Source organism: Takifugu rubripes, chromosome 4 (genome assembly GCF_901000725.2).
Source record: "Takifugu rubripes chromosome 4, fTakRub1.2, whole genome shotgun sequence".
In the NCBI taxonomy this organism is placed as follows: Eukaryota; Metazoa; Chordata; class Actinopteri; order Tetraodontiformes; family Tetraodontidae; genus Takifugu; species Takifugu rubripes.
This window is the reverse complement of record NC_042288.1, coordinates 4,145,445-4,172,647: the sequence shown is the minus strand read 5'-3', so window position 1 is coordinate 4,172,647 and position 27,203 is coordinate 4,145,445. Positions and strand designations below refer to the sequence as shown.

At 44.9% G+C, this 27,203-nt stretch overlaps 3 protein-coding genes and 1 long non-coding RNA gene across 6 annotated transcripts in view; 2 read left to right on the top strand and 2 right to left on the bottom strand.

Annotated features, from left to right (window-relative positions):
• Nucleotides 1-19,362, bottom strand: part of slc30a6 (solute carrier family 30 member 6) — a 31,337-nt gene extending 11,975 nt beyond the window's left edge. The window contains exons 1-8 of one of the 2 annotated variants that reach the window (XM_029834650.1): nucleotides 19,124-19,362; nucleotides 18,416-18,456; nucleotides 18,008-18,094; nucleotides 15,717-15,801; nucleotides 5,223-5,282; nucleotides 4,319-4,361; nucleotides 4,061-4,126; nucleotides 2,688-2,768 (exon numbers count right to left, since the gene is read on the bottom strand). In XM_029834650.1, coding sequence (XP_029690510.1) covers nucleotides 2,688-2,768; nucleotides 4,061-4,126; nucleotides 4,319-4,361; nucleotides 5,223-5,282; nucleotides 15,717-15,801; nucleotides 18,008-18,094; nucleotides 18,416-18,456; nucleotides 19,124-19,289 — 629 coding nt within the window. In that variant the 5' untranslated portion in view covers nucleotides 19,290-19,362. The remainder of the gene's footprint in view (nucleotides 1-2,687; nucleotides 2,769-4,060; nucleotides 4,127-4,318; nucleotides 4,362-5,222; nucleotides 5,283-15,716; nucleotides 15,802-18,007; nucleotides 18,095-18,415; nucleotides 18,457-19,123) is intronic. The other variant, XM_011602996.2, reaches the window with a different exon arrangement.
• A 1,014-nt stretch (nucleotides 19,363-20,376) lies between these two features.
• LOC115249479 (sulfotransferase 6B1-like) lies at nucleotides 20,377-23,145 on the top strand. The gene is made up of 7 exons (XM_029834655.1): nucleotides 20,377-20,667; nucleotides 20,942-21,054; nucleotides 21,445-21,534; nucleotides 21,619-21,745; nucleotides 22,283-22,377; nucleotides 22,466-22,622; nucleotides 22,716-23,145. The coding sequence occupies exons 1-7, from the start codon at nucleotides 20,475-20,477 to the stop codon at nucleotides 22,841-22,843; spliced, it is 903 nt and encodes a 300-aa protein (XP_029690515.1). The 5' UTR covers nucleotides 20,377-20,474; the 3' UTR covers nucleotides 22,844-23,145.
• Nucleotides 21,280-22,233, bottom strand: LOC115249482 (uncharacterized). The gene is made up of 2 exons (XR_003888158.1): nucleotides 21,835-22,233; nucleotides 21,280-21,728 (listed from the first exon to the last, which is right to left on the bottom strand). It is a non-coding gene; the product is annotated as an uncharacterized lncRNA (long non-coding RNA).
• Nucleotides 23,146-23,220: 75 nt separating the features above from the next.
• On the top strand, nucleotides 23,221-26,878 carry LOC105416327 (protein ZNF365). Of its 2 annotated transcripts, none has more exons than XM_011602995.2 (6): nucleotides 23,221-23,475; nucleotides 23,917-24,480; nucleotides 24,565-24,874; nucleotides 25,234-25,390; nucleotides 25,454-25,497; nucleotides 25,806-26,878. In XM_011602995.2, the coding sequence occupies exons 2-6, from the start codon at nucleotides 23,922-23,924 to the stop codon at nucleotides 26,005-26,007; spliced, it is 1,272 nt and encodes a 423-aa protein (XP_011601297.2). In that variant the 5' UTR covers nucleotides 23,221-23,475; nucleotides 23,917-23,921; the 3' UTR covers nucleotides 26,008-26,878. The 2 variants fall into 2 exon arrangements, with proteins under 2 accessions (XP_011601297.2, XP_011601296.2); XM_011602994.2 differs by having other exon boundaries at nucleotides 23,223-23,383.
• The last annotated feature ends 325 nt before the right edge of the window (nucleotides 26,879-27,203 follow it).

Sequence of the window (27,203 nt, the reverse complement as noted above, 5' to 3'; positions counted from 1 at the left end):
AAATTAAAAGATGAGGTTTGTTCCTGAACTCACACCATGTTTCAATGCTGTCATGCTGTTGGGGCCACATCACAGCAAAAATACTTGCTAAAATGCATCTTGGGCCCCTATTGGTATATTTGGACAAATGATGACTCCATTGAATTAATGAATTTCTGAGACTCAACAGTCCTTGTGGAGCCTCTGCATTAATTTGACGTGTCAATTCAATAGCACTCGGTTCGCAGACTTCTGCTATTTTTAGACATAAATTCATGTTGGCTCACATAAATTTCGGTGTTTGGATTAGAATCACTGCATCACTGGCTATTCTACTGGTGCCCCGACAATTATGTGGCCTTTGTAGACTGGGACCATTTTAGAGGGAAACCTGGTCCGTCCCTCTCATTGGTAGTAATTTGGATATTTTTAGAAGATGCACAGCAATATGAGCATTCACGGTCTGGGTTAGAAGCCCTCAAAACACTGGAAGCGTTCTGTCTTCTGAAATGGCTCTGTTGGGTTCTGACTCTCTGGCGTTCTGAAGCCAGAAATAAGTTCAGAAATACGCACAACTTGCTAGATGGGAGAATGCAATGCAACAATCTTGCACAGCACAGAGCATGTGGGACAGGTGAAAATAAAACATCTCGTAAATTTTCCTAATAAAAAATTCCCAGTTTACAGTGTCAACTGTGCAGAAGGGACCCAGTCTGAAGTAGCAAGAAATAACCATGATACCTAGTAAATAATCTATCAATCCAACATTAGAGTAGAAATAATTACATTTTACAAGTAAAGACACAAATATGTGACCAAAATGCATGTCATCTATCGACATGATGACGTAGGTGTCACAGCCCCATTTCCCCAGTTCCCTCCTGTCCCTCTGCCCTAGTAATTTTCCACTCTCCCCTGCCTCTGCTCCACTCTACCTGCCAGCCATTCCCACCCCGTCAGCTCAACTCCACTCACCTGCAAGCACAGCTGCAGCTTATTCCCAATCAGCCCTGTTTATAAGCCTCCCCTGCACTCTCAGTCTTTGACAGATTGTTCTTCTGCCTTGATGCAAGACTTTCCAACGTTGTTTCCCTGCCGGATTACCCGTTACCAACCCTGCCTGTCTTCATTCTGCCTGCCTCGCCTGTTCCCTGGACAACCTACCTGCTTTCTGCCCCTGACTACGACTTCTGCCTCAGCGTTTCTGGTTCCTGTCTGCTCACCTGGTTTTGACTTCTCCGCCTGGCCCCGACTTCGCTGCTGCTCGTCCCCAGTCTGCTCCGCTACATTGTCAGCCTCATCTCCTGTAAGCCCCTTTCTGTCACTACTGCCCGCTGTCAGCGGAACTGCACGGTTCCAAGGATTTACATCCTTCCCCCTTGGTTCCACATTCCGGCTCTGCTCGACCCACTCCCCGAGCCTGCAACCCATAGACTTTGTGCGGGCCCTGAGCCCGAAGAACGGACTATTTCCTGTTTCCTTGTCTGCCTGAGTTCCTGTTTGCCCGTGTGTTAAAAGTCATTACCACGGTCCAGCTTTCCAGAGTGCTGCATTTGGGTCCAAATTGCACCCGTCACAGTCGGTGCCTAAGAAATCCATGTTTGAGCACACGTGGGCTGGGTGGTGATGCGAATGAAGTCTAAAGAAGCTTTGAGATGAAAGATGCAATGTCGTCATCATCACACCTTTACCTGTGCCTGAACACTGCCAGATCAACGGTGGACAGCATGCACGTCAGCGAGTCCATAATCAGCCCTATTGTTTCATACTTTTGGCCCTTTTGCAACTTTTCCAAGTGCAGCACAGATTGAACAATGTCCAAGTGTTAATTGAGCCAAAGAAAAAAGAATTTGTGACTAATCTGGAGAGATGGTAACTGTCCTGTTAACAGTGGAGGACACAGACACCAGTGCAGCAGCTTGCTGGTAGCTGGAGACACTCAGTAGGTTTAGCCAGTTCTTAGTGCTATATTACTTGGCAAAGTTTGTAATTAGGCCTCTTAGCGTGTCCCAGGCTACTAAACTTACCATCAATAACTGTGAGCAGCACAGAAGCTGAAATCATGACCTACTTCAAGTATGAGCTTCCTTTAAAGATAGAGACCATGTGAGATACCGGTACCTTTCATAATGCAGGTGACCCACGTCATCCCGCTAAATTATCTAAAGATCAATTGCAGGGTCATTCAACGTGGGATGAAAATACTGCCACAACCCTTTCGGAGGGTCTGTCAACTCCTTCAGCCCTCCAGAGAGTTTCTGCTCCAAAAATGGCATCAATCAAAAAAAAATCTTATACAAACTGCAGAATTAAAAGAACATGCAAAAGGCAACTGGTTGCTAGGGGCTTGGAACCCAGGCCTGCTGTGACCATGGTGTGAGCTGACTACTAACTAACCATCACAATGTAAACAAATTAAACTTATTGAACTGTAATCTTAAAATAAAACTCAAATCTGGAATTTGGATTTTATTGTATTTCAGAATATTTTATGACGAATGACCGAAGGCCCATGCAGAGTAGTATATTGCTTAGAAAATATTGAGTTTTGCTGTTTTGGCAAGTCAAATGAAGAAAATAAAATTTTAATTGAGAGACAGGGAGAGCATGAGAGACAGAGAGAGGTTTCTGTCTGGAAGGAAATGTTCTGAAAACAATAGGACCCACATTCGTGTGTGAGAGAGAGAGACACACACACACACACATACCTCTCCTTCAGGATGAACAATGCTCCCAGCTGGACCAGAACCGTGGAGGCAAAAACAGCCAAAACCTCAAGTCTTTCAAACCTGCAGAGGAGACACAGAAATGCTCTCTTACACTTTGTTTCCAGGCTTGGGTGGTATTGTGGGTAACGTTTAGTGAGAAACAGTGCTGGGATATTTCCTTTGAGCTTCTTAGCTTGGGAGCTAGCAGGTTACCTTGAACCCCCTCCCACAAAGTGGTTTTGTTGGTCAGGAGTTCATGAAACAAAGGTGATTGTTGCTGTCAACACTGACCCTCATACACTTCATACTAAATTTCTGCTGGTGGACCCACCATGAGCCAAAAACAAGTGACACCAAGCAAAGATCATGCTACTGTTTTGTTGGACCACCTTCAGTTCTGATCAGGACACAGTCCCTCTAACATTGTTCCCATAAGCTTCTGGAATGTCACAGATTTATTTCCATCCAGTGCTGCATTCATTTTTAACACAGATCTTGTAGGGGGTGTTGAGGACTGGACTGTGGTGGCCCATCCATGTGTGAAATGATATCATCAACCACTCTTTCATTATCTGAGCCCCAGGAATCCTGGAATTGTCATCTGGGAATATGCCCACATCATCAGGGAAAAAGACCTCAACTGATGGAAGAACCTGGTCATTCCGTATCTTCAGGTAGTCAGCTGACCTCATTCTTTGGACCCATAATGTTGCTTAACCTGGGCCTGAGGACTTGCAGCAGTTCCAGCTCAGATTTCTGCACACGTGTGTGTATATGTTTGTAAAAGATTACTACCGGCATCGGTACTCAGTCTAAAAAAAGTGGTATCCCTACTATTATTATTGCTGCGGTATTACTACTATTATCAACTTCTTAACCACTTTATCCTTTTCAGGGTCACGGGGAGTATCCACGATGGGCATAGGTAGGATCACTCCAGGAGGATGACCTATATGGGCATTTGTGGGTTCGGTACTTTGCCCAAGGGCAGTGCTCTAAAGGTGTTCTGGCACCTTCCCCTACAACTAGAACACCTTCCATGTTTTGTCTGTACTGGGGCAGAGAATCCCTCGTTTCTCAGCCCAGTTCCCAACAGACTGAGCAACTATTACTATTATTATTATTTCTACTATTACTGCTGCTGTTATTGTTACTGATATTATTGTATTTACTGATAAAATTCTTGTTATGATTTAGTAGAAATCTTTGTCAGGCATGTGAAACCCGATTTGTCTCTACTAGACCCAAACATTCTGCTGGACCGTCTCAGATGACTCCACATTTTTACACTCAGACAGGAGGAACAAAGTCAGACATGCATCAGCAGAAAAGATCAACCTATTGATTTTCTTATTTGGTTTTAGAGAACTTACCCAAAGGAGAAGAGCTGGGTGGGTTTCTTCATGGTTACCCAGTAACTGATGAGAGATGTGATCAGGCTGCAGGTCACAGGGAAGAAGAGGAGGAGGAGGAGGATGGAAGTGAAGGCAGAAACAACAGAAGTTGCTTCAATTTCTTACATTTAATCTATTTTTTTCCTGAGTGACAGTTCTCTGATGCAGTGTTGTTAGATTTAAAATCACAAATAATTGGACTCATTTCTCACTGCAAGGTCACATGATCAGACACACCTGAACAGGTCAAAGATGGTCAGGTACGTGTAGGCTGTCAGAGCTGAAATGACAAATGAAAAAAACATGAACAGTTTACTGATCAATACAGAAACAGGCTCATTATTCAAGCAACACAGACTTTTGATTATCAGAATATAGATTAAAGAAGTGAGCTCATAGTTCTATCCCCCCCACTGACATCTAGTGCTCCACAGATATGACAAGCAAGAACAGATGAAAGGAAACAGGGTAGCTCTAATCACACATAACACACAAACATGTCAACTGAATAGTGCAAGCAGCATGTAAAAGTAAAAAACTTGTGCCCTTCTACAGCAGCACACAAGCTAATTGATGGCAAAGGGAGGGTGCACAGTCTGAACCTGACTGGCTGAAGAACTGATAACCTGAAAACACACTTTCACCTTAACGCCAAGACTTGAGCCCCTGACAGCACTCACTCACAATCAGTCCCAACAGGATGTCACATATTTGTGAGGTTTAGCTGTATGAACTAGATTGATAAAAACTGATTAGTGATCAGTCAGCTTATCCAAGTAAGATCTCTGCGTTGACTGGACTTGTTAAGGTTTTTCTTGAAGATGTTTAGCTTTCTCTCCAGAAGGCTTCTTCAGTTCAGAACTGAAGATCTTACTTGGATAACTATGACCTGGATGATTGTGAATCTACACAGACATCAGTCAGATTTTCTCACTCTGATGTGTCTCTGAAAGTGTCCACACGTGCGTCTTCTGGTGGACAACTGATTAACAACCCCATAAATTAGCCGAGTAGTCAGACCCCGCCCACACCGCCACGGCCCATCGTCTGTCTGTCTGATTACTTCCTCTAATCGGGTTCTGCTGTGGGATTGTGTGGATTAGAGCAGCTTTGTGCCAACAGGAACATTGTGTTTCCTAACCATTGACGTCCATGTTGGCCAACCTCACACCATATAATCCACTGGGGGTTGGGAGACACACTGAATGAATGAGGGACAGTTAAGAATGGATGAGAGAGAAGACAGCAGGACAGAGGAGGACAAATATCAAACCATGTGAAAGTTATCTGTCAATCATCGCAGATATAAATTAAATCGATAAAACTCAGCTCAGCTGTTCAATGTCCAGTTATTTGATCTGATGATCAATAGTCAACAATCACTAATCAATCAGCTTTGGTTTCATCCCGCGGAGCCAAAAACAAACAGAAAATAGGAAAACTGATAAACACTGAAGCAGATCAATAACTGGGCTATAGTTTCCCCTTTACTGGGTTAGGCTTACACACACTCACACAGCGATATACACACAGACATACACACACACAAACTAAAAGCTTTTATTGAGCACTTCAAATGCTGCGGTGAGGAGGAGAAGGAGGAAGATGGAACATAACCCAGTTGATACTGCTGACCAATGAGGATGGAACATGAGACCGGACCCATGCACGCACACAAACAAATCGGGTCCACACACACAAATTGGGCACCTGACTGGAGACACGAGCTTCAGGATGAAAAGATCCAAGTGATCCATCAATGACATTGCTGTATTTGTCATGTTGAAAACATTTAATAAATGAATAAATGATTATGTCATCAGCAGAAAAAGATGCCTTCCTGTTATGTATTAAGAATTTATTGAGTCAGTTCAATCACTACATTTTCAAGAAGTGTAGAAATGAGATTTTACTTGTGTCTGACATGTTCGCCATGAATAAATAAATCTCTGACATGTAGAGCACGCCACTGCTAGTCAAAATTAAACTGAAGCAAACTTGGGTCCATTATGGAGTCACTAATGATTTTTGATCTCCACATGGGACACATGAAGCAGCTGGTGTTGACATGTTAAACCAGACATGTGTTGTTCTGCTTCCCCCTCCTGTCCACCCTCTACTATGACCCTTAATCCTCAAGCCTCGTCCCCTCTGCTGATAAGCAGTGATGAATAAAGAGTTTACAAAGGCAGGCTTAGGAATGTCCCCTGAGCTGGACCCAAGCCTGTCCATATCAGAGGCTTGCATCAAGAGGTCATTCAGCAGAAACCTGATCTGAGGTCCACCAACAGTTTCCATTGGTCTTGTACTGGGTGGTAACTGGGCTGTGAGGGTAAAAGAAGAGGAAGACATTTCATACAGAGGCCAAAGTAGGAACTATGAAGGCTGGGATGGTGGCATGGAAAGGTGGAGAGCTGCTGGACATGATGGAGAGGAGGACGGTGCCCAGTAGACAAGGTGGGATGGTAGCAAGGCTAGGGGTTTAGGAGCAGAGCTGTCCCAACACGTGTGGGTATTTCAATAGTACATACTAAACACAGTACTTTTAGCGGCTTTTCCGATACAGTACTAGGGCTGAGCAGGTACTGGTTTAGCACAGGCTGTTTATCTTTGGTCCATACTACCATGCTAGGAGGAAGGCTGTACACCAGTTGGTTAATGCCATCTCGGGGACGGCTAAGTTAGCCATATGGAAGACCAGGAAGAACCCGGTGATAGGTTAGGGGTCAGAGGACGTGGTGGCCATGATGACTAGACTGCTGGCAGCTCGGCTCAGGGTGGAATTTAATTTTTATAAACTGACAGAACAAATTGATACATTTAGAGACATCTGGGGAGTCAGAGACATCGTATGTTCAGTTAGGGAAAATTATTTAATTTTGATTTTTTGACAGGTCTCCAATGTCTCCCTCTGAAATGAGTAAATAAATGTCAATGTAAATAATACATGTAAATAATGGTATTGTTAAATCTCTCTCTCTCTCTCTGACTGAAGTGGTGTGTGAAAGAAAGAAAGAAAGAAAGAAAGAAAGAAAGAAAGAAAGAAAGAAAGAAAGAAAGAAAGAAAGAAAGAAAGAAAGAAAGAAAGAAAGAAAGAAAGAAAGAAAGGGAGGTTGATCAAACCTTTATGGGGAATGTGAGGGGAAGACAAGAAAAAAATAGTTTACCCAATGAGATTACAATGGAAGACATAGTAGATGAAAACACTATTATCATAAATAGTAAGCGGAAAAAGCCAGCCAAGAAACGGCAGGGGGGAGAGAAGGTCCAACAGAGCCTCTCTGAAGCGGAGGATGAGGAAGAGTCTGAGCTGACTCTCTCCCATTTTACTCTGTGGGGAAGATCAGAAAGTTTTTATCTGACACCAAGGGTCAAAGGGCAGTGAAGACTGAATGTTTCTTCCCTGATTTGAATGGTTTTATAAGATCGGTAAATCGTTTTAAAAAGGAAAATGTCTTTTCAGAGCAGGTCTATAGACTCAAAAAGCTGGTCACCAAGGCCAAGGCTGCTCTGATTGAAGATGTTGGCTAGTGTTTCTTCTTTCTAATGACGATGCACATTTGATCCCCTGTTTTTATTTGTTCTCTCACTTCGAGGGTCATCATAAACATCAAGATTGGGACTCTAAATATCAATGGAGCTTGCTCTGATACCAAGCGAGCTTCCCTGTTTCAGCTGTGCCGGCTGAAAAAAACATCGCCATAGCCAGCCACTTGGGCATCACAGCACAGGGGGCGCTGGTTCGCTCTCGCTACATGAGATACCATGATGATATCCATGATGGATACCCCGTCCAAGATCTTCTTTAGTTTTGAACAGAAGAATGGCCAGAGGAAGGTTATCCACTGCCAGCGTGTTGACGATGGCTCCAACATCACCGAGACTGCTGGGATCAGAAGACACGCCACTTGTTTTTATAAGAAACTTTTTAAAAGTGACATGGTGGAGGATCCAGAGCTGGAGACAGAGTTCTTGTCTGACCTTCCTCAGGTGGGAGAGTCTTCAAGCAAGCTTCTCTCAGCTGACCTGACTTCACCCTGGCGGGCCAAACTAGCCCTGGGGGAAGAGGTTCGGCCTGAGTGGATGAGCTTCTACAAACCCCCTCTCTCCAAGGAAGTGGCTGACTTCCAGTGGAGACTCGTTTATGGGATTTTAGCTGTTAACAATTTTATTTCAGTCCTGAACCCTTCTGTCCCAAACACCTGTCCGTTCTGTGGAGCAGTAGAGACTATTATTCATTGTTTCTCAGAATGTCCTCGTCTGCTCCCTTTTTTTTCCTTGCTGGACTCTTTGTTCAGGAGAGCAGATGAGGTCTTTTCACTCAGGACATTTGTGTATAGCATACACAAATGTCCTGAGTGAAAAGAAATTTAAAACCACACACTGTATGGTTTTAAATACATAAAAGTGAATAAATACAAGTGCCATTTGATGAGCTTTGTTCTGGGCCAGTCTATGGCCGTGTACGTAAGCAGAAAGAAGGTTGAAGACAGTGTGGACTGTTGTGGTTCTGCTACTGTAGAATGATTAAAGCCAGAATCCTCATTGATTTTCCATGAAGAAGAACTTGTTTTTTCAGATCAGATTTTCTGATCTGTTCTCTATTTATTTATTTATTGTCACTTTTTAAGCTGCTTTTGTCCTATGAACTGTGGTTCCTCTGACAAACCCGGTTAAAAAGGTGGTGGGGTCAAATGTCCCTCCGTTCCTTAAGAGTTATTTCTGCGGGAGCTCAGCTGACACGGATGTGTGGTGTCCCCGATGAGGTTAATTCCTCTCGGCTGCAAGTCCCCACTGCTGAGACATGTTGTGTCCTTTAGAAGACAGGTGTCCATGTTGCTCAACAACAACAAGGAAGAGCTCAATGAGTTGATGAGATTGATTATACCATTTATGTCACCACCAATTCTCTTAAGAGTTTTGGTTGTGGGGAGGAGGGCCATGTGATCCAAGGTACAAACACAAAGGTAAAATATGATAAGGTAAAGAAACTGTCCACAGAAGAAGAAATGTGTCCTGCCTCTGAACCGGCAGTGGACGCACGTAGCTTGCAGGACAAACAGGACACGGTAAAATCACGACACACAACCTCTCTACCACGATGCACACAGGATATACACAACTCACCTCACAATGGACACACAAAGTACACAAAGCTGTACGTTTGACATACAGAAGCGGAACAGTTCACAGGACATACAGGAGACTTTTGCTGATACTGATAACATACAGGTGGAGATGCATAGTGGCTATTCTCTCTCAAAGATTAGGTCTTTCCTCAGGACCACGAAGGGGATGAGGTCTGTACAGGTGGAGGACTACTTTCCAGACCTCCAGCTTTTCAGGAGTCCACCAAATACTTTATGAAGACTGGGAGCTTCGGCCAGCCCTGTTTTACTGACAAGGAACTGTACCGCCTCAAAAAACTGTTGCTGAAGGTTCCACACATGTTCCCTCTGTCCATGTTCATGGTGTTGACATGCAGCCTCATCATGAGGGACTCAGATTGGGCACTCTGAACATTAACAGTGCTCGGGAGGACACAAAAAGGGCCTCAGTTTTCACACTCATCAACAGCAAAAAAGTTGAGTGTAATTTTTCTTCAGGAGAGGCACAGCACTCCGGACAATGAGCCTGGCTGGAGAAGAGAGTGGGGGGGCAGCTTTCCTTAGCAATAGAAGCAGCAACAGTGGGGGGGTGGGGGCCCTCTTCTCCAGAGATTTTGTACCTCTCCCCTCCTCAGTAGAGGAACCTGTACCAGGTAGATTGTTAAAAATAACCACTGTCTTTGAAAATGAGCTCGAAAGCTGTGTGACATGTGGCAGTATTTCCATCTGGGTCAGAGACAATTCACCTGGACTCACTCCAGGGGGAACCAGCTCTGACCAGGTTGGATCGGCTCTATTTTTTTTCAGGCAGCATATAAATATAGTTAAGAGGGTGTCTATCAGCCCGGTTTCTCTGATCATGCTATCGTGAGTTGTGTTGTTTATATTTTTAAAAAAAATACAAAATGTAAAAATGCATATTGGCACTTTAACACCCAACTGTTGCACAGTAATGTGTTTAAGGACACTTTCAAAACCCTGTGGAGTAATTTTAAATTGGTAAAACACAGTTACAGCTTCACTCAGCAGTGGTGAGATGTTGGGAAGATCCACGTCAAACAGTTTTGTCTGCCGTACACCGTCATTGGCAGCAGGGACATGGCCAGGTCCACGAGGAACCTGGAGAGAGAAGTGGTGGAGCTCCAACTTTTGGCAGAGTCCACAGGAAGAAGAGAGCATATTCAGTTTCTCAAGACCAAATCATCAGCTTTAGCTGACCTGCTGGGTGTGGCTGCTCAGGGCGCTCTGGCCCGCTCAAGGTTCCAACACATCACCCAGATGGATGCTCCATCTCACGTTTTCTTTGGCCTGGAGCGTAAGAATGGCCAGAGGAGGATGATGCACTCCCTGAAGGCCAACAATGGACAAGTGCTTGAAGACCCTATTGAGATTCGCCAGCAGGCGGTGATGTACTACCGGGATCTGTACAGAATGGAATGCCAGGAGGAGCTTGAGGTGGAGCAGTCCTTCCTAAACGGTCTACCTCAGGTGGGTGAAGAACACAACAGGGAGCTGGATGCGCTTCTGTCCGCTGAGGAACTGACGGCAGCATTGCATGGCCTGGCTGGTGGGAAATCTCCAGGCATTGATGGGCTTCCAGCAGAGTTTTACAGGGCCTTCTGGTCTGTTCTCGGTGAGGACCTACTATGTGTCCTCAGGGACAGTCGGAGCCAAGGTCGGCTGCTACTGACCTGCAGGAGAGCCGTCCTTACCCTCCTCCCAAAGAAAGGGGACCTGCAGGACATAAAGAACTGGTGCCCGGTATCACAGCTATCAGGTTTGACCATTTCAGGCTGTCTGAGGCATTATGTTGTGTCTGCTTACGCCGATGACATAATTGTTTTTATCAATAGTCAGATCGACATCACTAACCTCTGTGAAAATGTCACTAGTTTTAACAAACTGTCATCGGCAAAAGTTAACTGGAACAAAAGTGAAGCCTTGGTAGTGGGTGGAGAATGGTGCAAGGAGCTAACATTACCAGGGGGCTCTCCTGGAGGACAGGGGGGTTAAAGTACTTGGGTATCCACCTTGGTGATCAAGCTTTTATGTCCAAGAATTGGGAGGGGGTTTTGGAAAAAGTTGAGGGGAGGCTAAAGGGATGGAAATGGCTTCATCCAAGGATGTCTTTAAAAGGCCGGGTTCTAGTCATCAATAATCTTGTGTCATCTACTGGACCCCCACCGGTCATGGTGGATTTTTTCTGGGACCGTCTGCATTGGCCATCAGCAGGGGGGTCCCCCTATATGAGCCTGGTCCTGCTCAAGGTTTCTTCCTGTTAAAGGGGAGTTTTTCCTTGCCACTGTTGCTTGTTGGGGGACAGGCCCTGGGATTCTGTAAAGCGCCTAGAAACAATTTTGATTGTAACAGACGCTATATAAGGATTGATTGATTGATTGATTGATTGATTGATTGGTTGATTGATTGATTGATTGATTGATTGATTGATTGATTGATTATCACAGAGTGTCCTTTTTCTGCCGAGGGAGGAAGGAGGACTTGGCTTGGTCCACCTGGAGAGCAGAGGAGTGACGTTCAGGCTCCAGTTTGTCCAAAGGCTGCTGTGTGGTCATCAGATCTGGTCTGGAGACCTGTGGCTCAGGCGATGTAGTGGACTGGGGTTGGCAGCACCCATGTTTCTAATGGACCTAAGAGGGGTCAGAATGGATGAATTCCCAGGGTTTTATTACAGACCTTTTAAAGTATGGAGGTTTGTTTACACAGCGGAGACGGGCCTGTGTAAACAACCTCCATACCTTACAAGCCGGTGATCTATGGAACCCATTTCAGGTGTGAGGCAGGACCACAACTGGCTCAGAAAATGCGTGAGGCTGGTGTCATCACACTGGGGCAGTTGGTGAACGTGTGTGGCCCCCGGTTGGACAATGCAGCAGCACTGACTCGGCAGGCAGGCATGAGGTCAGTGAGGATCCTGAACCAGCTGCTGGAAGGGTGGAGACATCAACTGGCAGCCAGTGAGCAGGAGCTGATAAGCGAGTTCTGCAAAGGACGGAAGCCAGCCAGTCATGACGACCCCTTTCTGGACATAAGGCTAACACCTGTGTTGGGGGAATGTTCCTAAGTCGCAGTTGCTTTTGAAAAACGTGCAACCTGTCGACTCAAGCTCCTCGACGGGGAAGCTTATGTACAACACACTGGTCAAGATTCTGAACCAACGCAGCCTGGCAGGCCAGGTCGACACAACAGAGACTCAGAGGGCAGAGTGGAGGTCCCTGTATAAGCCACCTCTAACCCGGAGGGGCAGGGACCTACAAGGGAGGATCCTTCATGGGGCCATCGCAGTCAACAGGTATTAACAGGTATTTATCGAACATCAACTCAAACATCAGTGCTGAGTGTCCATTATGTGACCACAGAGAAACGGTTTTCCACTGTTTCTCCGAGTGTGGTCGCCTCTCTGTGCTGTTCTTGCTGTTCAGTCAGATGTTCTCCCCTGCTTGGTGAAGCCTTCTCACAAACTGTCTTTATTCTGGGTTTCAGATACAACAGGAGAGAGAAAGCTAAGTGCTAGCTGCTGAACTTCCTTATAGGTCAGGCAAAACTGGCTGTCTATGTTAGCAGGAGGAACAAGATAAGTGGATCTCTGGACTGCGATCTTCAGACCATCTTCTCTAGGATGGTCAAAGCTCGAATAAAAACGGACTTTAATTTTTACCGAGCCACGAACAATATCGAGGAGGGTTTTTTTTGGATCATGGTTTTGTTCTTGTAAAAATGACAAATTAAATTTTGTTTTTGAAAAATCACAAATCTCTCTCTCTCTCATCGCTCTCGCTACTCAACTGTGATGTGTGTTGGGCTGTTTCTGAAGCCCCTATGGGACAGACTGCTTACAACCAGCTGTGTTCTTACACACGGAACACCAAGGGCCTGGGACAGTGCACATGCACGCACAGTGCAAACATGCACACAAACACACATTCTATAACACAAAAAAGACAGACAAATGTGAACCACACCACAGTTCAGACAGATGGAAAAATAACAATGTTGTGTTCATCTGTTTCCTCTGTGTGGTGTGAGACTCAGGTGGTTGATTGTGGATTTTCCTCACATATATGGACAGAGGAGCCAGCTAATGTACTGATGTCCAACCAATACCTGTAATCAATAATAACACTCACACCTCATGACATCACATTCAACGAGGTCATTGAAGGAAAGATGAACAAGCAAGAAGAGAAAGAGGAATGAGAGATGAGTGGGAAGGGCAAGTGTGTCTGTTCATGTGTGGAACAGACACTTGACCATGGATCTCAGTGAAGCTGAGCCAAAAACAGCTGTACACACAACCTCTCATCAACACCCACTCTCTCTCTCACCACACACACCAAAACACACAGATACTCACCACAGTCACACACGACACGCACACAGTAACCAGTATTTTGCTGTAGAGAAGCTTGTTTGACTGATGAAGAGGAAATTAATCACATCTGCCCCTAGCTTTGGATCAAAGCCAGGATGATGACTGTCAGTAATCAATAGAAATCAAGCAGGTTGGTTATAAAACCCTATGAATAATACAGTCACATAAATAGATAGTATGTGGTTAGAATAGTCAAATAATGATGGTTGTCATCCAGGAGTCAAAGGGCCTGTTGAAAAAGGAATGTGAGCTTCTAGAACTCCTCCGGACTTTTAGGGAAGACCAGCGGAATAGACCAGGGCCACAGTTTGAGGGCCAGTTGGCCCAGTGAAATCATAGAGTTATAACTGCAGCAAACTGTTCAGATGTCTGGTTGATAGTCTGTTGAACTGCAGGCTGTGGGACGTTGACTAATACAGCCATTTCCGAGCTGCTCTGAAATTGTCATTTTAATACTGCACAGGAAGGTTAAGTCTAACCTGAGTCTGAGCCTAACCTCTCATACCTTACAGACTGCAGCTCAGTCCTGATTGGTGGATTCCTGCCCTGCCAACCAAATCAGTTTGAAGACTCTAGAAAGTGTGTTAAAGAAGTAGTGTTGCTGATTGACTAGGAGACCCAACACAAAATGACCTCTGATTAGCTCTGAGCTCTGCTTCATGGGTCGACGACGGGTTAAATGCTCAATACACAGGCAAGCATGTATGGAACGTGCATGTGAGTATGTGTGCGCATGTGTGTGTGCGCATTAGAGTGCATCATGTGTAGCTGTACCTACAATGTTCTTAGCGTCATAGTTGCCCTGGAAATGTATCAAGCTTCATCCAGGTTGCCTGATGAGGAGTAAATGAACCCCAGATGAACAACAGAAGGTGCTAATATGCTGGCTGGTTACTGGAGGAGAACAGGGAGCATTGGGAGGCAGCCAGTGCTCAGTTATTGACAGGGGTGTCCGCTTCCTCTGTTTGTTCAATACTCGTCCTCAACTTCCTGTCTGAGCGGACACACCGACGCTGCAAGGATACAGTTGCATGTTGCCAGGGTTTTGGGGGGAGTGATGTATTGCCTGGAGTAGGATCCAGCTTAAATCAGTGTGGTGTGTGTGTGTGTGTGTGTGTTGTGTGTGTGTGTGTGTTGTGTGTGTGTGTGTGGTGTGTTGTGTGTGTGTAGTTAGGGAGGGAGGGAGGGAGGGGAGGGAGGGAAGGAGGGAAGAGGAGGGAGGGAAGGAGGGAGAAAAGGAGGAGTGTGTTTCATAAAATATAAGCTCACCATCGTCTAGTGTCAGTCAGCAGCCAGATCAGCTGAGGCAGAGAAATGGTTCCAAATGCTGCCCCCCACATTTGTGTGTGTGTACACATAAGTGTATATATGTGTCTGTGTACATGTGTGTGTACATACATGTCATATCATAGAGGGTCGTCTAATTATTAGGTTAATACCTTAGTTATGCTGCTATAGGCTGAGGCTGCCGGGGTCCAGAAACATGATCACCTGACAGGCCTCTGTCACCCCACTGGGTTATGGCTTCCTTTCCATTCCTTTCCATTCCTCTCCTCACCGAGTAGATCAGTGATGTTATTTCTTGTGTAGTTTTTCTGCTTCTCCCCGCACTCTCTCTCTCTCTCTGTATTCATCTACCGGTATTGCCGCCTTTATAGATGACCTGCTGACCTCCGACCCTGCTGACACACTCAACTCTTACACCAGCAGTTTCTTATAATTAATGTATTTCCCCTGATCTCTGCCTATTCTCTCCTCTACCTGTCCTTCACCCTTCTCCTTCTCTCTTTATACCCACAGCCGGCCATCAGCAGGAGGGTCCCCCAACATGAGCCCGGTCCTGTTCAAGGTTTCTTCTCTTAAAGGGAAGTTTTTCCCTTGCCACTGTTGCTTGTTGGGGGTCAGGCCATGGATTCTGTGTAAAGCGCCTAGAACAATTTTGAATGTAACAGATGCTATATGAATAAAGATTGTGTTGACTGATTGTGCTTACACACAAGTGTATAGAAGGGTAAGTGTTGGTGTGCGTATGTGTGTTTGTGCGTGCACTATAGTGTAATATATGTACACACACACAAAATTTATATCATACATATATTTGTGTGTGTATGTGGTACATATGTGTGTGTGTACTTACCCATGCTGTTGGTGGAGCTGCACCACATCAACAAACAGCCAGTATTCAGCAGGTTCAGAGCACCAAACAGAAGGATTGTCCAGCACTAAAGAGGAGAAGATCAATGAACAAGCTAGCTGATGCTAACAGGGGGCAGTGGTGCAACATATTTATTGGTTTTCAGCTTCAAGTCAGGCCTGAAGAATTTGAACTGGTTTTAGACTTGTTAGACTAGATTTGTATCAAACAGCAACAGGCCAGTCTAAAAACAGCCCATCACATCCAACCAGTTGACTGGCTGGTTTGGCTGCTGCACGGTGGCTGGAGCACTTCTGGCCCCGAGTGTTGGCGCGAATTCTGACCTCGCCCTGCTATCTGACTTTCACCAGAGTCTGAATCAGCTCATCACAAGAACATGAGCTCGGAGGAAGGTCGGTTCAGAGGACGACGAGCAGGAAAAACAGACGTGAACAGCTGGATAAACTCCTGACTGCTGATGAGCAAAGGAGCCCGTCTGTGAGGCTGGAGATCACCGTGAAGATCACCTGAACTCAACAAACTCAGTCAGGCGGAGGGTAAGAACCATGTCCAGCCAGACCTGCAGCAGACAGTCATGCTGACGCAGAGCTTCACCACTGATGATGACACAGCACAAACAGGCCTTACCGTTCCGAATCTGGGCTGTGACGCAGCCTTGGGGAACTCAGGTGAGCTCACATCTCAGCATCTCCTACCGCCTCCACTGGAAATGTGTGGGTGGTCATGTCTACATATTCCTAACATGTTCCTAACATGTAGATGTTCCTAACATGTTAGGAATATCTAAAGATTCATCTCACTTGTTATGAACTCACATGTAAAGACTCATCAGTGTTCAGATGTTTTTTGCTGCTCGTGTCAGCAGTAACGAACAAGCAACAATCGGTAACTTCAGCAGCATTTTCAATTAAATAAAACATGAAAGTGAGCAGAAAGAAAGAGAGAGAGAGTGTGTGTGTATGTCCTGGAATGTCACTTCCTGTTGAGGGAGCACACAGTTCTGTGAATGCTACAGTTAGTATGGTGCTGTGTTATGACAGCACTGGGGCGTCTGGTGACAGCACTCGCCAACGACAGGCATGGAGAGCCTGTGCACGTGGTTGTGTGCACGCATGCAAAGACAGCACTTGGTGGACAATATCCTCTTCTCTGCTGACTGAAGAAAGTAGAGCGCCTGCTCAATGACTGCGGCGCACTGCTGCCCCCTCCTGGCCGCCAACGCCACTGCTTTTGTCCGGCATCACCAGGCTGCCAACCCATCATATTGAGGCTGTTATTGCAGTGACAGGGGCAGCAAAGGCACCAGGTACTACATTATTACTTGATGCTAAGCTAAAGGCTTAAATCATTTGACTCAGAGAAGAAGAAAGACTGAGCAGGAGATAAATCCAGACTAACATAGAGACATTCCATGGCAGCAATCCTGACAAGCTGCTGTCCCACTCTTCAGTGGCTTGACTCAGAGCCGACAACAGTCCTCGTATTGATGCCTGAGGTGGACCTGCAGAAGCGTCTCAACTTTCACCGAGGTGAACTATGTCTGTCCTTTAATCCCTGTCGGACACTGTAATCTAATCCAGAACTGAATGGGGAGTGAGACCCCTGCTGGGGCCAGGGGAGACTGGATTATGGTCCAATAATGCCAAAACAATCATGTCAGTCTCGTTATGGTCCTCCCACGGTTTCGTTGAAAATTTTCTATCCTTTTATTGGATTCCAGCACTGACTCGAACTGCTCTTCATCACAGAAACAAATATCTTTTAATAAATTACCCAGCATTCACCTTGTCTCTCAGGCAGCGCACCATGTCTGATCTTTAAAATAATAATGAGGGCAAAGGTTGGATCTTTGACCATCTGTGACCCTCCTGCTGATCTGCCAATCACAAGCTCTACTCATTTATGAAGCAAGCAGAGAAAAACATTAAATCAGCTGCAGCAGAAGTGCCAACTCGTGAGTGGGTCGATAGAAACTGTGAAGGAATGACGGCGAGTCAGAGGTGGACAGAGCTGCTGCCTTTACTGAAAACAGATCAAAAGATCACCACTGAAGAGCCAGATGCAGGAACATGACCCCACCCTGCAGGAAGTGACGCTTTTCAGTGCCATTGCTTTAAAATGAGCATCTCAAACCCCCTTTCCTCCTTGGGGCAACTACTGTGTCAATTACTGGGTCAGAGTCTAAACATGACAAACAGGTTTAAAGCAGACTGGGATTATAAAGCGAGCAGGGAAATTAAGAAATGCACAAACATACACGCACACACACGTACCCGTCTGTCTGAGCACACCAGTGTGAATTCCTGCAGCAGTTTGCCAAAGATGGATCTGTGTGTTTTCCTGAATGGATGGATGGTGCCCTGTCAATCAAAAACACATCATTGTGGATCAGAAAAAGTCTTAATCATTTGAAGAGTTTTTCATTTGATGAATCAAATCGTAAAGTGAAGTCACATAAAGATTTCCATTCCTTTACGCACTGCACTGCCACCGGTGAAGCTCCAACTTTAGGTCAGAATTGTTGCTTTCGTTGAATTAATGCTGATATGTTCCGTGGCTCTATACTAGTTTCACCGACTAACTCAAAATTGATTTTAAAAAAACCAAAGTAATTTGTTTTGAAGACTCCAGTCCAAATATGTACTTTTATTCATTAACTATATAAGCCAGAAGTGACTTACCATGACATATGTGTCGTGCTTCTTTGTGTACACATCGACGTCTGTGAGAGAATAAAAGATTAAAGTGTGTCCACAGAGACATCATGTTCTCTGTAAGAAAAAATGTATGACAAATATGGGGAGCTACTTGTGGGGAAATGAACAAGTTCTCCTTCAATAATTTAAAAAAATGTGTACGTGTAATATGAACGTGAAAATGAGCATCTGATTTCTGTTTATTTTCCAACATTAATATTTCAAATATAGTTCTGATGGTCACACTATTCAGGTAAAAATGCTTGAATCACACAACAGTTAATAACATCTTCATTACACCTATTGTCCGATTAAGATGAAGGTTGAATATTTTGTTTAATAAAATTTACATTTACGCGAAACTTCATTATTTTGTGTTTAACCCTTGATAAAATCATTCACCTGTTTGTTCACAAGGTCAATATTCACTCTCACACGTGCAGTGTGCAATAAAAGCAAGAGCAGAATGGAGCAGATTTAATGCTCCACCAACTAAATGTTTGATTTGAGGAATTAAAATGCTAAAGTTATTCAGTGCAGTAACATCAATGTTTCCTAAATGATGTGTCCGTTAAGCAATCACCCACAGAAGCTGTCAGTAGATAAAAACCCGAAGAGCGTCGGCATAAGAATGTGTGTTTAAGATCTGGCTGTGGGACGTGTTGTTAGCATTAGCATAGTAGCACAACAAACCTGCTTCGCTAACGTTGAGGACATCCACCGTCACCATGTCCGGTTTATCCAACGGCATCACTTTCCTCTCCGTCACCCCCGACGGCACCACGTCCGGTTTAGGACCGAACTTTCTAGGGTAGAATTCCCCAACATTGTGATAAGGAAGACTCGAAGACGTGGACATTATTCCATCCGGTGTGTGAACTGCGCACGCGCGAACCGCGTCTCTTCTTCTTCTTCTTACTTTTTTCTTCTTGTTGTTTTACAGCGGCCGACATGTTACCAAGCAATGTGTCCATTACCGCCCACATTCATCCACGCACGCACGCGCGCACGCACACCCACTCTCTCTCTCACTCACACACAAACATACACAACTCTCACTCTCACACACACATACACACACACATTCTCTCTCCCCCTGGGATTGATGTGCTCCCAGAGGACACTCTTGACCTCATCCTTATTGGTACTCTCTTCCATTTTTTTTTCTTCCATCACTTAATTCCCTCTTTGCTCACTCATCTGCCCCTCATCCCCCCAGTGCTACATGTGCTGTACCCACACAGGTCTAACCTGCCCTCCTCTCTTCCATGTTCTGGTAACTGACTGAAGAACTTCTGAAGACTTCTTATGAAGGCGAAACGTCTTCAAGAGAAGAAACCCAGTCCAGTTGACATAGAAAACTACCTTGGAAACTTCATAAGACATGAACATCATTCTATTAATCCCCTTGGCTGCTGCAACTACCCTCAGTCCTGCCCCTCCTGTCTTAGGTTCCTCATATGTTCCCTACATTGTAGGGAACTACTCAACTCAACTGGCCTGAAAGGGTTAATGTTCCGAACTTGTGGTGGCAAATTTTGCTTGTATTGCAAGAGTCACACAAAAGACTGATGAATTATTAAGAACATACAAATGGAGCAACAGCATCATGAACACTGGTGTTTATACTGGCTGCAGCACTGGGCTGTGATGTGTTGAACTGGTGTGTTACAAGTGCAGCAGAGTTGTGGTGAGACTGGAGGAACATAAGGAGGATTTTAAATTAGGGACAACAGTCTGGAAAAAGTAAGACGTTGAATAAAAGGTGAAGATGGAGGTGAAACCAGCAATGCTGCTGCAGAGACTCTCAGGAGAAGACAGGAGGTGGGGCCGGAGGGGTGGGGCTTGCAGAGGCGAGGCTTGAAGAAGCGGGGTCGTTTTCCTGCACGTGTTTGTGTGGCATTTGGAGGAGTCTCCAGGCCCCTCCCCCTCTCCTTACTAGAGCGTGAGTCGCTCTCTCTGTCCATCTCTATGCCAGTGATCGCTCTCTCTCTCTGGATTCTCTCAGCAGTTGCTCACATAACTTTTGCAGAAGTGATTGAAGATGAGCTCTGACGGCGTCTCAAACCTTCAGACCAGGATACAGATGGCTCAAAACATGAAGGAGGAGGAGAAGCAGTACCGCTACAACGGGGTACTCTATCCCACCATCATGTGTCCAGAGGAGAACCTGAAAGTTCTGAACCAGTTCCAGGCCCGGTCAGATGACATCTTACTGGTGGCGTATCCCAAATGTGGTGAGTGGATAATGTTTATGATTGAGAATGTAAAAGAATTCAAAGGAAATTTTATGGTCTTCATATAAACCTTTACTGGAGTTTCTGAGATAACGTTATCACCTCATCTGAGAATTTTGGGGGAAAATTTTGAATTTCAAACATGAGTCATAATTCTATAATTGTGTTTTTCAGACACAAAAAAACCCTTCTTATTCCACATCACTTGTGAGGTCAGGGTGCATGGTGCATTCAAGGAATGTAAGAATTTGTGTGTGTGTGTGTGTGTGTTCAGGATTTAACTGGATGGTGGGAGTGATGAGGAAGATCATCGCTGAAGCCACAGGAAATAAAACGGAGACTAAGATGCCGCCAATTTTGGAGTTCTTTGGACCTGAGAACTTAAAGGTCATTGTTATAACATCAACTCTCTCCACCACGGGGCAGAATGGATGGGCTCAGTTATTGTTGGCTTTATTGTCCAGTTTGCTGGGTTTGGCTCCTTTTAGAAAGAGTAGAAACAATAAAAGCATTAATGTTCACATTAGCACCTGCTGATAGAAAAAGTCTTGTCTGTTAGCTGACTCTAGCCAAGCTAATTCAGTTTGCTAGCACAGACAATCATAACTTCACTGACATTGTAATCTTTTATTAACACTCCAGTGTTAGCGTAGCTGTCAGCTAACATTTTTCCCCAAAGATACAGTTAGCATCTGCTTCTAAATGGTTGTAGTGACATGTTGAAGTTCCAATGTTTCTAGAGAAACAAAATGTGACCTTCTGGTTGTCCCCCCTTAGCTCATGGAGGCGGCGCCATCTCCCAGGTTTCTGGGAACTCACCTGCACCCCGATAACATCCCTGCCACCTTCTACGAAAAGAAAGTGAAAGTGAGTTTGTTCCTCAGATTCTAAACCAACTTTCTTCTGTTCTGTAGCTGTTTGGGTAGAGGGTCTGATGTCTTTGTATGACAGATGTTGGTGGTCTTCAGGAACCCCAAAGATACTCTGGTTTCCTTCTTCCATTTCTATAACAACAACCCAGTTCTCCCATCAGGACAGTCCTGGGACTCCTTCTTCTCCAACTTCATGAAGGGTGAAGGTGAGGATGGAATCAGAAGTAATGTTAATGTTAAAATCAAAGCTAACAGACGTGTTGCTAGCCTGCAGCTAAATGCTGCCCTGCTGCACCTGAGAGCATGACTCAGCATGACTGTACAGAGGTAACCACTCGTCACGTACGTCCTGTCCATGTGCTCATCCAGGTTAGACTTTGTCTCACACGTGAGCTGTGTCACATGACCCCAGCAGACATTCCCAGTCTTTTGTGATGAGTGGTTGTTAACATTGCATTAGCTTAACAATGTTAATGTGACTAAGGACAAAGTTCATCCATCCCGGTTGTTCAGGTTTCTGTCTTCATATGTCATATTTCAGGATGACGTTTGAAAAAGTCTGAAAAAGTTAGAACACATAATATATGATTATATAAATACATTACAATATTGCTATATTACACCATTGCTCATTTTTGCACTAAAATGCATTATTATCAGTTTGTTTCTGATTTTTCAATAAACATCTTAAAGGGTTTTGTGTGTGTGTGTATGTGTGTGTGTGTGTGTGTGTGTGTGTGTAGTCTCCTGGGGGTCATACTTTGAACATGCGCTGGCGTGGGACCAGAGGATGGACGACCCTGCGGTTAAGGTCATCACATACGAGGAACTGAAACAGGTACTTAGTGGAATCTTCTTTTGAACAGGAAGTTTTGAGGAAAAGTGTGAACATATGAATTTTCAGCAAAAACTTTCTGTTTATGAAGGACTTGAGCTCAGGTGTTGGTGACATCAGCAGCTTCTTCAGCTTCAGTCTGACACAGGATCAGGTTCAGCACATCACAGAAGGAAGCACCTTCAGAGCCATGAAGGAAAACGCCGGGAACTCTCATGCCGCCATCGGGAACGTCATCTTCAGAAAAGGTGAAAACGTACAACTGTAGTTATCACGTGTATGTCAGCGTCACAAAAGTGAAGATTAGAGGTTTTATGATGTGTGTACGCGTGCACGTGCAGGTGAGGTTGGTGACTGGAAGAACCATTTCACGGCTGAACAAAGCAAAGAGATGGATGAGGTCTTCCAGAAACACCTGGCAAACACCAAACTGGGAGCAAGACTCAACTACCAGAAGTTCTGTCGGTAAAAAGAGCCGCGCAGACACCAGCAGCTTCTCCAGACTCAGACCTCCAACACCAACATAAACTCTGAAGGAATGCAAACCAACACGAACAATATCAAAGGCGACCAGGAAGGACAGAGGCTTTGTAGTATTCACGACTGTAAAACTTAAGGAAAAGTGCAAATTCAGCTGATCAGAAATTGAAATATCATTTTAGCATTTTACACTTTTTAATCTGATAATCGGTTTCTCCTCATGTCTGTTAGTCTTCATGTTTGTAGTTCACGTGATCGTGAATAAATAAAAGAACCTTTTTCTATCTCAAATTATTTGACTCTGAGCGTCAAAATAACGAGACAGTTGTGTGTTCTGGGCAAAAGTCTAGGATTCTTGGTGTATTTTGAAAGGGCCAACAGGATGCGTGGCTGTTGCTTGTAACTTGACTGCGGTGTTCGGCGTCTGTGTGTCCGGAGGATGAATGACATCATGTGGGCTGTGGTGTACCCAGGACATGACACCGTCACAAACTGACGTCTACAAGTGTTTCACTTCAAACGGGTCCAGGTACGGTCGGGTTCTTCCGCTCAGCCGTGTTTTAACGAGGTTTTTTCCCGCTAGCTTATGTTAGCCTAGCCTAACAGAGGCTAACTGAGCAGGTAAAGCTGATTTGACCTGTTCGGTTCAGACACAATAGGTGGGACTGAAGATGCACGTTTATTGGGTTTCATTTCTGCTTTTACTTTATTTCTAAACTATTGTCAGCTCATTTAGTAATTATATCACGTTGGGGAGCAGATAATTACATATTTAAAACTGTTTTCCAGCTGCTCTTCATGTGGGCATTTGAGTCGTTGTTTCTTTATCCGTTTTCAGTGGAATAAACATTTCAAGTGTTTTGTCACTTCTGTTTCACACGTTTCCTCACGCACAAATCAGCCTTTTCCAGGCTTTGTTCTGTTGTCTACCTCGTGTAGACATGTGTTAATAGAGCAGCTAGGTGGATTATTGAGGACTGATTGGTGAATTAAGGTGGAGGCGTCCACCTGAATCAAAGGAATACTAGTAATGGCCATTCTCTGATGTTCTTTCTCTTCCAGGTGTGATGCAACAGAAGTTGCATTGTAAAGGTTCTGGTTCTTTCCTCCTGGAGAGGAACGGACAGGCCTGCGGTGCCAATGTGCTCTCCAGTGACTCTCCGTTGCACTGTCCTCGCTGTGGCAGCAAACGTTTCTGCAGCCTGGCGTCACTCTGCACTCACCTGGAGTACCGGCACTCCTCCCGTCCACCAGAGGAGCTCACCACTGGCTTTAGCATCACCGGTAAACCACCTGACCCACTGACCTCAGCGGCAATCCCCTGGCATGACACTAGCCCTCCAGCCTACAGGGGGCAGCAGAGCACACAGCAAGGGGCTCATGCTCATTCCCTCAGTGACAACAGGGATTACAGTTTCGCCCAGGCATCTGAAAGACGGCGCACACAGAGCGTTGGGGTGGGGACGCAGGTTGAGACAGGACCAGATGATGCACAACAAGAGGAAGGGGAAAAAAGGGAAGGAAGTATGGATAAAGGCTGTTTCAGCCCTCTTCGGCTCCCATTTTCTCCTGCTGATCGCCCCTTAGATTTGGACCTGGAGCCGGACCTGGATCTGAATCTAGTTGGTAAGTTGAACTATGAAAAGATCTGGGCTGAGGCAGCTTCTGGAAGAGCTGGTGTTTGCCTAAAAACAACCGTCTTCCCTCCAGAGCCGACTTCCTTCTCCAGGCTGGAGACAGCAGCAGCCTCATCCACTGTGCACCGGCAGCTGGCCGGAATCCTTCGGGCTGCCGATGGCACCATGCAACAGCAGCTGGTATGGGTGAGCACAGAGCTGGCCCAGACGGACACGGAGCTGCTGTGTGAGCGCGCTCACTCACAGCACCTGGCTCAGGAGAGACAGGAAGTGGCTGAGAGAGAGCGCTCGCTGAGCCGGCAGGTGGATGTGGCTGTCGTGGTGATCGCTGCGCTAAGAGAGCAGCTCAATGCTTCTGAGAACCAGCTGGAGCAGCGAGAGAGGTGCAGATGATGTCATGGTGATGTCATGATGATGTCATGAGACATGAGCTCTAGTCAGTCAGAACTAAAATAGTCAGTCAGTTTAACCCAATCAGAGAAAACCCAATCTCTCATTTTAGTTTTTTAAAATCTTGATCTTTAAACATTTTAAGGTTTTTTTAAGAGCTTCTCTTTAGCTGCAGAGATGTAAACGCCTCGGATGTTGTGGTGTTTACCTGAGTTAGCAACTGCTAAGGCTAAACATGCTGTGATGCTTCGCTGGTTTGTTACTGGACTAACTGACTGGATATCTCAAACCAGTAGTGACTGCGCTCTGCTCACGAATGGGCAGCAGGTCACATGATTGGTTTGGTGTGCAGGGAGGTCATAACCATCCAGAAGTTTCTGGATGTGGCAACACGACAGGAGAAAAGTGGTAAAGTTCGAATCCAGCGTTTCATCGAGGACCTGCTGAGCCGTATCGCTCTGGCTGAAAGGCTGCTGGATTATTACCAGGCTAATGGCAGCCACCAGCAGGTACATCAGCTGCAGAAATACAGGCAGCTTGAGCTTGATCTCTGACCTTTGTTGTGTCCACAGGAGCAGCCAACCGATATAGGATCACATCTAATCAATAACAGCAAGTAAGTCGGATGTGATCAGACATTTCAGCAGCAGTCAGTAAATTCTGAGCAGACCTGAATCATTTCATTGATGATCAAGTTTTAGAGGAGGGGCCAAAGTAAAGGGTAATTTATTGTAAAAATAATCATTTGGCTATGATCAAAGTTTTGATTTTTGCCTCTAATAAAGTTAAGATTTTTCATCAAAGGTTTTAAACAGTTAATTTTCTCCTTTGATCTTTTACATTTCAGATCTTTTTTGAATCTTTGGTGCAGAAAGCAGCATTGTTTAACTGATTTCTTCCCATCTGACTTCCCATCTGTTCCAGGTCAACAGGTCGTCAGCTGTCCTTTTCTGGTCTCTGTGACAACAGAAACTATCCCTCGCAGTCTGGCGGCCAGCGCCTTTTCTGCCAATCAGGAGCAGATCGGGAGCGTCTGGCTCAGTCGTCACGCCTGTTTTGTCGCCCTGAACTCAGAGATGACATCTGGAATCAAAATTGGCGCCGGTCAGCCGGGCACGAGGCGTAGGACGGAGAAGGAAACCCAGAGAGGTCGATTGACCATGTACTCATTCTAGTGCCAACCAGTGGAAAGGCCTCGAGGATCACAAGCATTATTAGTGATCAAGTTTGGAATCATAACCGAATTCTTTAACCCAGAAAACCAACAAGCATCAGAACATTCAGAATCCTGTTTTTAAAAAACCTGAGACTGTCCAAAAACTGCTCCATCCATTAAACTGAAGCTGGTCAGGAAGGCTTGAACTGGGAAGTTTTAAACATAGAACCTGTTAGCCCAGTTATCATCTTAATCAGTTAGCCCAGTTATCATCAAAATATCTGTGCTTTAGAGAACCTTCAGGTAAATGTGTTTGTTTCATCTGCAGTTAAATGGTGGATGTAAATGACGCCTTCTTGTGGTTAAACTTGTGGTTACTTCCTGTTAGAAACTCGATCGTCGTCATCATGTGGTCTCATCTCCGCTGTTGTTAAGCTAACTCCATCATTACTGATCATTGACATCAATAAAAATGGCGTGTCGTGTTTCCCGATAGAACATTAGCATTAGCCCCAGTGTTTCATATGAACTGAGCAGCCATCTTGGTTTCAGACCTGACATTTTGTTTAGTGTGTTAGCTGGCAACATTTGAACAAATTTCAGAATAAACAGCAGTTCTTATGTCTTTAAATCTCAAAAATATTTAATGCTGACTTTCTCCTGCGTGAACCTCAATATTTCATGTTTGATTGGTCAGATTATCAAAGTGCTGACAGATTCAAATAAACCATTCACTGACGTTACTAAGCAACTTTTCATGCTGAAAAAAAGCAGTCGATATTTTTGAAAGTTTTTGGTTTGAACTGCATAAATGAAGGTTCTTTATTCAAACCACGGGCCACTATTCATCATCTGCATAGATTTGGCCAGCACATGTACAGTACTGTAAATGTAACATTGCTTCTCTATCGCCACATGAATCATGTTTAAAGTGACTTCCACCACCAGGATGCATTTATTTAGCTAGCTCCTGTGTGCATCAGTGGTCATCAATCTTGTTTCCTGGTTACATGTAAATATTAAAGATGTACATTTGGTGAGTTGTGCAGTGAAAATACTAACATTGTGTGTCATATGATGGGTCAATCAGCAGGGGAACATGGTCTTGGTGGTCTCCGCCCACTCTTATTTGTCCATCTCCAATCAGAAGAATAAGGGAGCCCAGT